The sequence below is a fragment of the Phragmites australis genome, chromosome 14, assembly GCF_958298935.1.
Source record: "Phragmites australis chromosome 14, lpPhrAust1.1, whole genome shotgun sequence".
Taxonomy (NCBI): Eukaryota; Viridiplantae; Streptophyta; class Magnoliopsida; order Poales; family Poaceae; genus Phragmites; species Phragmites australis.
In genome coordinates this window covers 6339316-6353598 of record NC_084934.1, presented here as the reverse complement: position 1 = coordinate 6353598, position 14283 = coordinate 6339316, and the positions used below count along the sequence as shown (strand labels likewise).

Sequence of the window (14283 nt, the reverse complement as noted above, 5' to 3'; positions counted from 1 at the left end):
GCATCCCAAGTAACCTAGATTTCTTTGCATCCCAAGTAACCTTCCTGATGATGGCGTGTGTACTCTATCTTACGATCTCGACCACTGGCAAGTCTCTTCTGCTCCCGATCCCTCAGGCCGCCTTGTCACTTGCACCGTTATCTATTTCGCTTGACTTTGTCAACACGTCGTTTTCATCCACATTCTCAAGTTTTGCTTGCTGTCCACGTGTACAGCTAGGATCACCCTTGACTCTACCCAGCCTCCTTGATCGTCCGGCACCAAGCACTCCGCTTAGCCCTGATCATCTCGCCGTAGCCCACCAAGTTGTATCCATCACCTACACATCATAAGGTAAGCACGCAAGTTTCTCCAACTCCATTTATCTCCATCTCCGGTTAGTCAAAATCATAATCATGCATTGTAATACATACACATGCGCATGCAAACCAAATTCAGCTCAACTCAATCTTTGTCAATGACTCATCGCATATAAACCAAGGTACATACCCACTTGATTTCTCACTAGACATTTCAGGGGTATGTAAAACAATACTCTGATGTCTGCTATTTGGTTTTGTTTATGATATTCATATATAAATGCTTAATGCATTTGTAGGTGACCACTTTGCATGGTATATGCCATACACCCTCTAGTTATATGTTAATAAGTGTGAAACTGTAATTGGCGTGAAATAAATATGGCTTTTGTACTTTGTTCAGTTGTGAATTTTATGGAATGCTTAATGCATTTGTAGATGACCAATTTGCATGGTATATGCCATATTCCCTCTAGTTATCTGTTACTAAGTGTGGAAGACATTTGGCTTTTGTACTTTGTTCACTTTGTTTGAATGTTGGAAATGATTTCTGTGCCAACTGTCACCCCAAATTTTAGGACAACAGTTGGCCCAACAAACGCCCATGATTGTTGGGCACAACTCTGACCCGTTGGCTTGGTCCTGGGCCACGCCGTGCTGTAAGATAGAATCCCGACGCTATTGTGGTGTATTCATGTGTAAAGGAGAGCTAATCTTTGTAGCAATGGAATAGTAATATCCGAGCCACTGCATCTGAAGATGCGCACAACCACCGTACAGTGGGGAAACTATAGAGTTAACAAATGGATTAATATATGGTATAGGAAATTTCAAAGGGTCTTCAGCTACAAAGATCACTCCGACTCTTGAGAATGAGATGGCACATATACATAGATAATGCAAATACTTATGAGAACCATGGGAGGTGAAAGAATAACAGTAACTTATGTTAGTCAGTGGAATTGGTACAATCAGATATTACAAATATATACACAAGAGATGCACAATGCTGCATTTAATTCAAGCCCCGCCACTGCCACCATCTTCAAATTTGTGAACCAGAAGGTCATAGAAAAGTTTTTGCCACTGGAAGTCACAATGGTTGAAAAACTCTATTAGAGGGTAAGAAGCAAAATTATTCTTGCATTCACCAAAAAGAAATTACGGAGATTCACATAAATATAATATTACGCACGTTCCCTTTCACTTAAGATTGGGGTAAAAGTCATCACCGTGATTAAAAATCCACTATACATATGTGCACACCATTCAACACAGACAGAACTATTGTTAACCCTCCACGATTACTATTAAATTCATCAATGCTAGTTTCATCTAGACATTTTAGGTAGCTTCCATTTTGCCGACATTCATTAACCAGGATAAGATCATATGAATCTAAGATAAATCATGAGCGTGTAAGGGTCAATTTTTCTTTCTTGTTTGCACACGAATGAGGATCACCTTGTTATGCAGACTAAATATCTGCTTAGTTAATTGTAGGCCCTATATTTCCAGATTTGTTCAGCCCAAAAAATCATAACGATTGAGTGGTAGAAGGAACGTCAATTGTTATCTTCTGATGTTCAACACTAAGCGAGTAGCCTGTCGATCCTTTAGTAGCGTCTTCAGGTGAGAGGAACAGGCATTTTCTACTTGTTTACTAATTAATGTTTTAAAGAAAGATGCATAGCTCAGTGGTAGTGCTTTTGACTGCAGATCAAGAGGTCACCAGTTCGAACCCGTTTAGGCCCTCTTCTTAGTATTTTTTTTTTTTACTATATCCTCCACACTCAAATAACACCAACTGAACCAGCAGGAGGGCATCTCAGCCTTCAAATAACACGAACTGAAAATCTAAAAACACAGAAATATTTATTGCTAATGATCAAGACTATTATCTACTAAAATTGAGTAATGCATATTGTTTTGCAGCTACTCCAATTTACTAAGCTGATGTTTTCGGGTGTTGTTTCGTATGTAAAAATTGACTTATGATCATAGGCACTACTTCAGCTCCATTCCACAACTAATTTGTTTAGGAAGTTGATCGCATCAGTTATTGATAACCTAATATCAAATGGTTCGTCTTTTTTTTCAGAAAAGAAAAGCTAATGTGGAAAGAGAAAATAAATAAATAATGCCTATATCACAGGAATCGAAGGCTCTCAATGCAGCATCAGTATTCAATAACAGCTAACGTCAAGTTTCGTGATATCATGTCATTAGGTAAGGGTGTTCTCAGTTCATACAAAAAAGGGTGTGAAATGAGAATCAAATGCTGCAGACATCAGTCGTTGACGAAGAAAGTGCACCTTTTGACGACTCCTGCACAAGAACGATATGCATCGCAACGTTGTCAGGCGGCAGCTGCAGGCGGAGCGGAATGAGCTTCCCGTTGATCGGGCTCCTTGAGCAGATGATCACATCCTCGAGCCCCGTCTCCTCCTTCAGCCTCTCCAGCAGCTCCCCCAGGCTCGTCCCGTTGAACGTGAACGAGTGTCCTTCATCGTCGCTCACATTCCCATTGTCATCCCCAATGTGGTAGTGGATCAACCGCCCCTCCACCTTGTGCAGCGGCACCGAGAAGGAGTCCGTCGACTGCGAAGACAAACATAAGCATCCTTGAGCAATCTGCGTTTGGTTGATCAATTCGTCGAACAGGAGGCGAGTGTGAGCGTACGGACCTCGAGCCTGGCCAGGCCGGGCGCGGGGGGCCCGATGTAGCCCGGTGGCGGCGGCGGGGGCTGCGCTCTGAATGGAGCCGAGTTCTCCGGACGGTGATGCGGCGGCGGAGGCGGCCTCAGCGCCGACGTGGGCAGGGGAGACGGAGATGGCGAGGGAGAGCGAGAGGGCGGTTTGTAAGACGGCGGCGGGGAGACGGAGGCGGCGGCGGCGTCAGAGGCGGCAGAGTCGGGTCCTGGGGGCGGGAGGACCTGGACAATCTCGACGTCCCAGAGCACCCACCCGGCGTGGCGGTGCGGGACGTCGTGGGTGACGGAGTTGCGCCACGGCGGGAGCCCGGCGTTGGCGCGGAGGAAGTTGCCGTAGCGTGTGCGGAGGCGCACCGCGTGCGCGTGGGCCCCCCCCTCCCGGACGGGGACCCACTCGACGGAGGAGTCGAGGCGGTGGGGAAACGTCTGGAGCACCTTGCGGCCGGTGACGCCGAGGAGGAAGGGCTCGTTGGAGGCGGCGAGGTAGCGGCCGTAGCGGCTTCGGAGGCGGAGCACGCCGGGGGAGTGCGGCACGGGCTCCACGAGCCACCGCGCGTTCGGGGACGACGCGTTCCGGTCCTGGTTCACGTGCGTCTCGTCCTCGTCCGCGTACAGGTACTTGTCATGGTGGCTCCGCAGCCGCACTGTCTTGGCGCGCTCGAACAGCTCCATCGGCGCCCGGCGCAGCGGCGGTGCCCCCTCCTCTCCTCCCCCGCGTCACGTCGCCTAGCCTCAACGCGCGCGCGCCGCGGCGTAGTTTCTTGTTGGTGCTCTGGCGAGAGGTGGGGATCGGCTGCCGGATGCCGGTGGTGAGCGTGGGCGTGGGCGGGGCAGCTATTCTGGGACGGGACACGCGCGCGTAGCTCGCGGGAGTTTTGAGTGGTGACGGTTGGATGCTGGGGACGTACGCTTCATCGTTTGCGGTCTGGTTATGCAATAATATTCGTTAGCTGATTTGCATATCATTAGCGAGATTGCTATTCGTCAAACGCCTGATTTGTCTGAAATTAATGTTCACCGAGCGTCCAGATTTATGATGTGATTCGTCCTATATCTGTTTCTCAAGAAAATTCGTGATGTATCTTGTGTATTCTGAGTCGGGCAGTCACAAATTGTTTTTTAGGAACAGAAAGAACACGAATATCATCACAAATCTGAAGGCTCCAGCGTCGAGCGTGAAAATTTCAGAGAAATGAAGTGTTCAAAGAATAGCAATCTCGATAGTTGATCGCGAGATAGTAATCAACTACAAGAACGAGTGAATGGTTGAGTTATTACCTTAGCTTAACTGATATCGTGAGGTAAAGAGATTGGTGTATGTGTATATCAAGGTTCTGCCGATACGATCTTTATGTATTGACTTGTGGTTCTGAAACAAGTTAATATATCTTGCTAGGTGTCACTATTGACTTATGGTTCTGAAAGGGTTTTTGGGTCATGGCCATTCACATGTGAACCTAATGGGTCACACACTTAACGTGTTGAAATATTGAGTTACTTGCATGATTTGTCTCTAGTGCAAGTGGGAGATTATTAGTGATATGCCATAGAGGAATCATCAATTCGAATTAGATTCATACGTAGACTCTATTGGATTCTGATCCATGAGGGATTAGAGTTATAATAGGCCACCAGCATAGAAGACCTATTAGCATGCTATATATAAGAGGAGGCAGGGGTCGTGGGCGTTATGATTCTACCACCCAAAAACCCTAGCCATTACCTCCTCCCGACCTCCCTACAAAACCCTAGTTGGGCACAGTACTAGCACACCAGCATACAACATTCTATTCTCGTACATGTGAATACCGTAGAAGCACTGCTGCTGTTGTCGCGGTGTTGATCGGTGACAAAAGATGTTAGGACGAGATCGATTGCTTCCTCTTCGTGGTCGCTCTTCCTCTTCATTATCGACGAGATCGACTACTTCCTCTTTGCGTGCTACTCGGAGCTGATCGCAGGTTGTGACACGCTGCACGGAGCTGGTCGAGCTTGGAGCTGGTCAAAGACTCGACGCATCTGCTCGGAGCTGGTCGAAAACTTGACACTACTACTCAAAACTGGTCGAGGAGCGCGACGCACCTGCTCGGATCTGGTCGGAAAGCTTTTACCTCTGTGTTGACACGCACGACGTTGGATCGGTCTACTACAACTCTTCTTCCGTTGTGCTACGCGTCTAGTGGTTACGTTCCATGATCTCATACTAGCATGGATTTCTGATTGAACGCGGTAGAAAATTTTCATTTTATGCTAGCGTAGCCTACCCATTCCCTTACAGATAACTCAGGACCTGTTGGACGAAATCTTGGCCTATGTCGACAGCAGCTCCGGGTACAACTCCACACGGCTCTGGGTCATCACCGACTCCAAGGCCCCAGCCGGCACCCGGAGGGCACCGCCCGCGACCTCAACTACCCGACGATGGCGCCGAGTAAGAACTTTACCGTCCACTTCCCGCGCCAACGTCGGAGCGCCATGGTCCGTGTACGTCACTAAGATCGTCAGCTTAGGGCAGTTCATTACAATCATCGTCGCACCAAGGAGGCTAGCGTTCAGCAGGCTGCTTCAGAAGATGTCATTTACCGTGACGGTCTCTAGCGCGCTGCCGGTGGCGAACGAGTTCATGTTGGCTGCCGTCGTGTGGTCTGACGGTGTGCGTTAGGTGAGGATTCCGATTATTGTGCACACAGTGGATGTTAATCAAGAGTGACCCACTACAGGAGGAAACTGGTCATGATACTTCATTTTGTTGTCGAAGTTGCAACAGCTGATAAAATAATGTTGCATCAACCATAGAAAATATGTTGCAACGCGTTGACTCCATGTTGCATGTTAGATTGAAGAAAAATGCTCAAATGAGCTTCTGTGGTATAAACTGATGCAAACTCCATCTACCTTACAAAGTTACAAGGGATTTAGAAGTGCTGGGCTTTTGCCCTGCACGAGTTGACGGACATTGTATTGCCAGCATTGATAGACATTCCAGTTCACCTCGCCTTGGATGCATCAGCAAGATCTCTCTGGATAGCATATCACAGCTCATGGCTCAAGAATCACCAGTAATCTTTGCAAGAACATGACCCATCCTTGAAATGATGAAACCGAATCCGATCCCTCACGATGATTTCAACGTCATATAGCCTCGATATGAGCTTGCTGATCGTGTGGCAGTCTTTGCAGACTCTAAGGTTCTTCAGAATCCGAATGGGAGCCCCAGGTGTCGCGTTGAGTAAGCCAAACGATATGGCTAGCCGTTCGCTGTGTAAACGAAGGGCGGCACCCTTGGTGCGGTCAATGCCAGCGACCATGGGCGCCTCTGACAAGTCTGGCTTGTATCCAGCAGATGTGAGCCTCTGTTGAATCTCATCCAGCTTCTCATATATGTCTTCCGACTGAGGATGCGATGTGTCACCGGCGACAAACTGATGTACCGAGCCGTCCATTTCAATGGAGCTGAACCCTGGCTCCTTCTTGAAACCCTCTTCGCTCATCAACCGCCGAATCATGCCTACATCATTCCACCGCTGCGCTGACGCGTAGACCCTTGACAGCAGGACATAGACACCGCTCACAGCGTCGTCAGGGACATCAAGCGCCAGCTTGGCCATGGCCTCACTGAGCTCCAACCCAGCATTCTTCTTGCAGCACGCGTCGAGCAGGCTCCTCCAGATGATGGAGTCGGGGCGGCAATTCATCCCAGCCACGACGCGAAGGGCCTCCTCGATGAACCCCGCCCGTGCAAGGATGTCCACCATGCACCCGTAGTGCTCGATCCTCGGCCTGATCCCGTACTCACCCGTCATTGCAGCGAAGTACCTCCTCCCTTCGTCCACCAGCCCGCCATGGTTGCACGCGCTCAGCACGGCGACGAACGTGATCGCGTTCGGCACGACGTTCTCCGTTTGCGTCATCAGATCGAACAGCTCCAGCGACTCGCGGACGTGGCCGTGGTTGGCCAGCGCGAGGATCATGGCGTTCCAGGACGCGAGGTCCCGGGCGGGCATCCGGTCGAACACCTGCCGTGCGAGCTCCACCGCCCCGCACTTGCCGTACAGGTCGACGAGAGAGTTGTTGATCAGCACGTCGCGGGACACCGCCGAAGCGCCGCATTCGGTGCCACCGTCTCCCGCGGCCCCGAGCTCCCGGAGTAGCATGGCGTGCGCGTAGACGCCGAGAGAAAGCGCGCCGGCGCCCGCGCAGGCGCCGAGCACGCTCTGCACGGTGTAGGCGTCGGGCGCGAGGTCGGCCCGGTCACGCTGCATCTCCCTGAACAGGTCGAGCGCGCCCAGGTGGTCCCCATTCCCGGCGAGCGCGTCGATGGCGGTGTTCCAGGAAACGAGGGACCGGTCCGGGATGCGGCGGAACAGGGCGATGGCGTCGGCGGGGAGGCCGCAGGAGGCGTAGTGGTGGACGAGAGAGTTAGCGACGACGGTGTGGGCGGGGGCGAGAGCCAGCTTGGCGGCGAGCGCGTGGAGCTGGCGCCCCTCGGGCAGGGCCCCGAGGAAGGCGGCCGCGGAGAGCGCCGCGGGGAGGGAGAAGTGGGGCGGCGGCGGGGACGAGGAGGCATGGAGCGAGCGGAAGAGGAGGAGCGCGCGGTGGGACAGGTCCGCGCGGCGGGAGCGCGCGAGGGAGCGGAGGAGGTTGACGGAGGAGCGGGCGGTGCCCCGCGGTGGGATGGTGGGGAGGGAGGAGGTGGACGCGGCGAGCGAGGGCATGGCGGTAGTGGAGGTGAGGCGCTCATGGTGCGCGGAGGGGAGAGGATACGGTGGGGGTGGGTTTGTGTGGACGACACGGGAGCGCGCGCCTTGTCTCGATGGCGGATTTGGATGTGTTCTACTGTTCTCCCCGTGCCGCACTCCGGCGTTGGCAACTCGGGCCGAGCGATCTGCCACATCGCTCCATGGGCTCCAAGGCCCAAGCCTGCCTTCTCGCGCTCTCTCTTCTCTTCCTGCCCGGCACCGACAGTGCGCTGACCATCTGATTCAAGCGACACGCCGCCTGCTCCGCGGCAGAGCCATGTGGATCACTAGACATCACCCCACATGCCAAGAATTCACAGATTCTCTCCATTGCCGCAACCAATGCAGCCTCACACCATGAGCTTCGTCACCCCTTTCTCAGGCATGTGAGGCCATTGATGCTGCCCATGTCTACCTTACCAATTCTTCCAGATTCCGGAATACTAGCATCAGGTAAACAAGGTCATAGAGCGAGCTAAATAACAAGCAAAAATGTGCTATATCATCTAGTAAGTGCTAAGGAGTACATCTCAATGCAGCCAATCTGCCGGGGGTGGCTAACGGTCGACATATAGGAGTGAGACTGGCGATCAGCACCGCACCGACAGTCAGCAATATATCCTCGCAATCATGGATTTCTTATTGCTGCCTAGTACATATGGGAACAAGCCTCTATAATCAAATCACACGGTGTAGGACTGCTGGATGGTCTCCATGTCCAAACCCTTCTGCCTCACCACCGACTCCATCTTTCCCTTCAGGGTGTTCAGCTCCCTCAACCTGCAAATTTCGAGATGTCGGTTCAGTACAAATGCTGGAGGAGGAACTACAGCGGGGCTAGGAGGATCTTGAAAAGTTCTGCCATTGTGCGTACCTCGCCATCTCGGCTCTCCTGCGGGCCTCTTCTGCAAGCTGATTGAGTTCGTTAAAGGTGGTCTTGTTTTCGAAGATGGATGCCTCTGGTGCCTGAAGCCCATGGAGTGTCCTCTGGGCATGCGCCCACCTGAGCTCCCTTTCCTCTCTCCCAAAATCCTTCTTCCTTGTGAACGCGATCTGTATGTCCAGCAGCAAACAAAGATGAGTACACACAAGTGAAAGGTAACTGAATGTTAGATGACAAGGAGGTGTTCGAAGCGTGTTCTTACCCTTTGTTCAAGGACGAGATCCCATGCTCTCCCGCTCAGTGCATAACGAATGAGGAACTTGATGATATCCAGTGGGAAGTAAAAGACAATGTTGTAAAGCCAGATGACACCAGCCCAGCCCCATCCAATGCCCTTGATCGCAGCAAATCCCCAGTCGGCATATACAGCAATTAGAGTAGCAATCTGCAAACAACAAGACAAAACAATGTGAGCAGGAATACAAAATTAAAGCAGTTAGACGTGAATTGGATTGAGATAACATACCAGCTGTGCCACCAAGAAAGCAAAGACCAGCAAGAACCCAGGACGCTCCACAAATGACCAGCTGCGAGACCGTGTCACAAAGATAAGGGCCTGACTAACTGTGCTAACTTGAAGGTAGACAGCAGAGGCAAGCTTCTGAAAATCATCCTGGGCGGTTTTCTCAAGGCTTTCAACGTGGAACACTCGCTGAGAATTAACAAACCATGCCAAGGATCACAAAATATTAATACACTTATGACCTAAATCACAGAGAACTACAACTACAAGTATGCTTAAGAAACTACTGGCCCATACCGGGAAGAAGTCAGTCTTGTATGCTGCCCAGAAGAAAATCACAGTCATCATGGCTAAATAGCCACCAAGAACGATCCCAGTTGCAAAAATCTCAGATAACTTCCAACTATCAGGTTGTGGAGATGGCTTTACTCTGTCCTTTGAAATAGTCATAATGGTACCTATAAATGTCAAAAAAGCAGAAGTTCTTATACTTCAAACACATGTGAATATGAGCAAGAAAAGAGATTGATCAACTGAAAATTTTACTCTCATCATGAATTAGCTAAAAGGAGGCTTACCATCATTGAGGATGGCAATGATCAGGACCATAAATGGTGGGAAGTCAAACCTCCATATCAGCGCAAGAAGCATAAAGCCAAGCTGTTACAACGGATTGTGTAGAGATGAAGTGAATTACCTTTTCAAATAATCTATAAACAAGCAATACATAATTTAGTAAACAATTGAACATAAAAGGAACAAAGACATACCACAATACGGATGGTAATTGATACGGCGTATATCTGCAAGCACAAATGAACTTTGAAAATACTGCACAAAGAATGAAGAACTTGAAAACTGAAAAGGAACTACAGAAATGACTTACGGTGTAATTCTTCATGCGTTGGAAAATTGCTCGACTAGTAAGCACAGCACTAATAATCACGCTAAGGCCTGGTTCCGTTAGGACAATGTCTGAAGCACTCCGAGCAGCATCAGTCGAGTCATCCACTGCAATGCCAATATCAGCTTTTTTCAAAGCTGGAGCATCATTTACACCATCCCCAGTCATACCACATATATGCTTTCTTGCTTGCAAGCGTTTCACGATCTCATACTTGTGCTCTGTTAAGAGACAGTTTAACATAGACTACACATAATTAATGCAAACAGATGCTGAGGAATCATTAATCCTGTGAAACATGAGTACTCTAAAGAAGATATCTCCAACAAAACTGTACCTGGAAAGACCCCAGCAAAGCCATCAGCCTTCTCAATCAATTCATCAACTGGCAAAGAAGCAATTGATTCATCCTTATTCTGTCCGAGTAAAGCAGATGATGGGTACATATTAGTACCCATTCCCAAACGACGTGCTGTCTCCTTCCCAATAGCAAGTTGATCACCTGAAAACATTAGGAGAAAGTTTCTAAGCTTATGCAACCATATCGCACTCGAATTTGCTAAATGTATCTTCCAATTTAGCATAGATGGTCTTCTAATAGTTTACTTGATATTTCCTAGCCCAGTTGAAACAACTAGAGACTAAGAAATTGAATCAACATTATGACATAGCTCTTCATAAGCACTAGTCCAATCTGCAGACACATTACTATCAACAAGCTAGCAAGAAATTGGAGGACATATGTCTACATTTTGAGGAATCGACAGAATAAAAGGTGGAGAACAATAATATGCCTAACCTGTAATCATCTTGACATTGACACCAAGATTCAGAGCCCTCCTGATTGTCTCTGCACTATCATGCCGAGGGGGGTCAAAAAGTGGCAAGAGTCCGATGAACTGCCATGGTCCTCCAGGGCTTTCTTTCCTACCGTCCGGCACTTCCTGTATGAGTGTTGTCAGTCAAGTATAAAAGAAATTAAGTTACAGTGTGGCACTATTGAAATCTTGCAAGGCCATAGGATCTCAAACCTGGTAAGCCACACCAAGTGATCGCAGGCCACGCTCGGCGAATTTGTCAATCACAGCTCTGACCCTTCTCTCGATATCAGACTTGTTGTGTGCAAGATGAAGGATCTGTTGAACATCCATAATTAATAAGTAAAATCATAGTCACAAATAAAGAGTTCCCAATAAGTGCTAAAGCGATTAATACCTGCTCTGGTGCTCCCTTGCTAACACGATGCATTTTACCCTCATGGTCGAGGTAGGTTAAAGCAGTTCTTTTGTCAGTTGGATTGAATGGCAGAAAATGGATCTCTTGAATACCAGCACGAGCCTTTTTGTTCAAACAATCAATGTAAGAAAAAGGAATATAGAATAATGGGTGTACATCTGAAACAGAAAAAGAAAATAATCTGATTTACCTCCTTTGGATCAGCAAGCATACCAACTATTGTGGCATCTATGGCATCCTGATTTTCTGTACGTGAAGCTCTGGCAGCCATTAATATTACAGTATCCTGGTCAATACCTCTTTGGAAAACCTGATCCGATTAAGAATCATGTTAAAAGTAATTGAAATGATCCATAAACAGCAAGGATAATGAACTACTAATACCAAAGGCCTACCTCTACAAGATTCTTGTCCACAGTCAACTTGTTCAAGGTTAGTGTCCCTGTCTTGTCACTGCAAAGAACATCCATGCCAGCCATTTCCTCAATTGCTGTCATCCTCTTTGTAATTGCTCCCTACAGCAATATGCAATACTTTAACATCCAACTACTATAATAGATCACCTGAGCAATAAAGATCAATCTATTACTGATTGTACAAGTGGATACCTGCTGAGCCAAGCGGTGCGACCCGATTGCCATAGTCACAGAAAGGACAGTGGGCATGGCAATTGGAATTCCTCCAATCAGAAGCACCAAAAGATTGTCAATTCCTGGTCGGTAAGCCCTGTGTTGGATGGCGTACATGACAACAATTTCCACGGCCATACCCAAAGCAATTGAAATGATGCAGAAATTCCCAATGGAGGTCAGAACCTGGATAGCAAACAGCAGGTTCCTATCATTATCATAAATTTATTAATCAAGAAAGTAAGCAAGTACTTAAACAGGGACTAGAAGCTTGCCTTCTGGAAATGGCCAACTTGGTTTGTTGAATCGACAAGATGCGCTGCCTTGCCAAAGAATGTGTGCACACCGGTGGCAATGACAACAGCCTCGATTTCACCCTGTTTGCACGTGGAGCCAGAGTATACTCCATCACCAGGGCCTTTGGTCACGGGCAGAGACTCACCAGTGAGTGCAGACTGCACAAGAGCAACTTCAAAAGTCAGAACTCAGAAGCTCAAGCTTTTAGGATCAATCCAATCAACATAAGAGGAGCAACTGTAATTAGTAATGACCTGATCAATCTTAAGCGGATCACCCTCAAGGAGACGAGCATCTGCTGGGATGATGTCCCCAAGCTTTACACTGATGATGTCTCCTGGCACAAGGATAGCTGATTCCTCCTCGTTCCACCGGCCATTTCTAAGAACCTTCATCAGAAAAACCAAAATCAGTAATGCTAGACAACAACAGCACCGCAACGGCACAGAAAACAAGATCCTATCAATACCTTGGCTTTGGGGGCGAGGCGGGCCATGAGAGCAGCGGCCGCATTGCCGGCATTGTTCTCCTCGATGAAGCTGATGGTGGAGTTGATGATGAGCAGCGTGATGATCCCCACAAAGTCCTGCCAGTCCGGCGGCTTCCCCTTCAAAAAAAAAAGCAAAACACATGAACTCATCTGAACCCACCGTCTCCACAGCAATCCACACATGCCATGTTCACATGTCGTCAACAAAATCAACACTTACTCCTCCATTGGCGAGCGCGATGGCCATGATGGCGGCCGCCTCCATGACCCAGGACAGCGGATTCCACATGAACCCCAGGAACTTGAGGAACTTGCTCTCCTGCTCACATACATCCATCATGTAAACTTCACACTGATGTGTGAGACTAACAGAAACGCATAAGCCAGGGACGCGGATTCCTTTACCTGCTTCTCCTCCAGCTTGTTGGGCCCGAAGATGGCGAGGCGCTGCTCGGCCTGGGCGGAAGAGAGGCCCTCGCGGTTGCATCGGAGGTTCTCGAACACCTCCTCGAGTGGTATGTTCTCCTGCAAGGACGCAAGAAACCATCACACCGCGGCACGGCACGGCACGGCACGGCACAGGGATCAGGGGGAGAGGCAAGAAAAAGAATCCTCCAACTTTTTTGGGAGAAACCGCGTTGGGGAAACAACAATTGCTTCGTGCAAACGAGGGAAGCCGGCGCGGATTGGGCGGAAAAGGAGAACGTGCGGATTAAAAGCTACAAAAAGTGGGCCGAAAAAGAAAGAAACGTAACTGGCAAGAAGAACACAAGCGTAACCGCGGCAAAATGGAGCACGAGGCGAGGCAATCCAAGGACCAAATCGACGAGGGTCCGGAAGCAAACCACGCGACGCTCGGAGATCAAGAGATCCCACCGAGATCGAGCAAGAACATGAACGGCGAGAGCACTAATACAACACCAGGCAACAAACCCCACTCCACCCAAAAAAAAAAAAGCACACCAAAAATCCAAGAAACGAGGGGAGCTGCCACCAGAAAAGCAACGCCGCAAAGACGAACTGAGCAGAGCATCACCAAACGGTCCAAATCCACCCCCAGAAACCCAACAAAACCCGCAAAGGGGAAAAGAAAAGAAAAAAAGAAACAAGAACCGACGCGAGAAGAAGAGAGTTCTTTGGGCAGGAGGAGGAGGAGCGTACGAGATCGACGGCTTCCTTGAGGACGGCGTCCAGATTGGACGCCTTGTCGTCCATCTTTCCCTCCTCTCCGTAGGAGAAACCCAGAGAGCGGTTCTGTATTTCGCAGTGCGGCTGGCTTGGCTGGCCTGCTACTACCACTACCACCACAACAACGCAGGCTCGCGCGGCGGCACGCCTATTATAGCAAGAAACGGGAGCGCCATGAGCGTGGGATGCGGTGCGCATTTGAGGGTGGGGACTGCGCTGGACTGTACTCGGGTGCGGTGCGCATCCGGCGTGTCACTCAACTCTGTAGCGGCGGGTGTGTCCGCCTCCCTTCCGTCCCTCTTATTCTACGGCATGTTTGTTTGCCTTTTCTGTTTCTGTTTTTCCGAAAAACTATGTTTTTGATTTTTCTAAAATACTGTG

General features: G+C 49.1%; 3 protein-coding genes across 3 annotated transcripts; all 3 read right to left on the bottom strand.

Annotated features, from left to right (window-relative positions):
* Positions 1-1051: 1051 nt before the first annotated feature.
* On the bottom strand, positions 1052-3900 carry LOC133891118 (uncharacterized). Its single transcript, XM_062331835.1, has 3 exons — positions 2987-3900; positions 2615-2900; positions 1052-1385 (listed from the first exon to the last, which is right to left on the bottom strand). Exons 1-3 carry the CDS (start codon positions 3683-3685, stop codon positions 1366-1368), a joined length of 1005 nt encoding a protein of 334 aa, XP_062187819.1. The 5' UTR covers positions 3686-3900; the 3' UTR covers positions 1052-1365.
* A 1950-nt stretch (positions 3901-5850) lies between these two features.
* LOC133891362 (pentatricopeptide repeat-containing protein At1g59720, chloroplastic/mitochondrial) lies at positions 5851-7835 on the bottom strand. The gene has a single exon (XM_062332074.1). It carries the CDS (start codon positions 7726-7728, stop codon positions 6067-6069), a length of 1662 nt encoding a protein of 553 aa, XP_062188058.1. The 5' UTR covers positions 7729-7835; the 3' UTR covers positions 5851-6066.
* A 397-nt stretch (positions 7836-8232) lies between these two features.
* LOC133891361 (plasma membrane ATPase 1-like) lies at positions 8233-14042 on the bottom strand. The gene is made up of 21 exons (XM_062332073.1): positions 13876-14042; positions 13120-13239; positions 12935-13033; positions 12694-12831; positions 12479-12613; positions 12203-12382; positions 11907-12113; positions 11694-11813; positions 11489-11608; positions 11278-11400; positions 11094-11198; positions 10862-11006; positions 10400-10564; positions 10045-10283; positions 9929-9961; positions 9737-9818; positions 9456-9616; positions 9162-9347; positions 8898-9080; positions 8627-8805; positions 8233-8532 (listed from the first exon to the last, which is right to left on the bottom strand). The coding sequence occupies exons 1-21, from the start codon at positions 13927-13929 to the stop codon at positions 8436-8438; spliced, it is 2871 nt and encodes a 956-aa protein (XP_062188057.1). The 5' UTR covers positions 13930-14042; the 3' UTR covers positions 8233-8435.
* Positions 14043-14283: the final 241 nt, after the last annotated feature.

What these genes read in the sequence shown, in the direction of transcription:
- LOC133891118 (XM_062331835.1), bottom strand. Translation starts at nt 3,685, where the DNA reads ATGGAGCTGTTCGAGCGCGCCAAGACAGTGCGGCTGCGGAGCCACCAT. An exon ending in CCGGCCTGGCCAGGCTCGAG is followed by an intron (nt 2,901 to 2,986) that starts GTCCGTACGCTC and finishes TTGTCTTCGCAG; the next exon opens with TCGACGGACTCCTTCTCGGT. An exon ending in TGTGCAGGAGTCGTCAAAAG is followed by an intron (nt 1,386 to 2,614) that starts GTGCACTTTCTT and finishes TGTGACTTCCAG; the next exon opens with TGGCAAAAACTTTTCTATGA.
- LOC133891362 (XM_062332074.1), bottom strand. Translation starts at nt 7,728, where the DNA reads ATGCCCTCGCTCGCCGCGTCCACCTCCTCCCTCCCCACCATCCCACCG.
- LOC133891361 (XM_062332073.1), bottom strand. Translation starts at nt 13,929, where the DNA reads ATGGACGACAAGGCGTCCAATCTGGACGCCGTCCTCAAGGAAGCCGTC. An exon ending in ACAAGACTGACTTCTTCCCG is followed by an intron (nt 9,348 to 9,455) that starts GTATGGGCCAGT and finishes GTTAATTCTCAG; the next exon opens with CGAGTGTTCCACGTTGAAAG. An exon ending in AGGAGAGCCGAGATGGCGAG is followed by an intron (nt 8,533 to 8,626) that starts GTACGCACAATG and finishes CGAAATTTGCAG; the next exon opens with GTTGAGGGAGCTGAACACCC.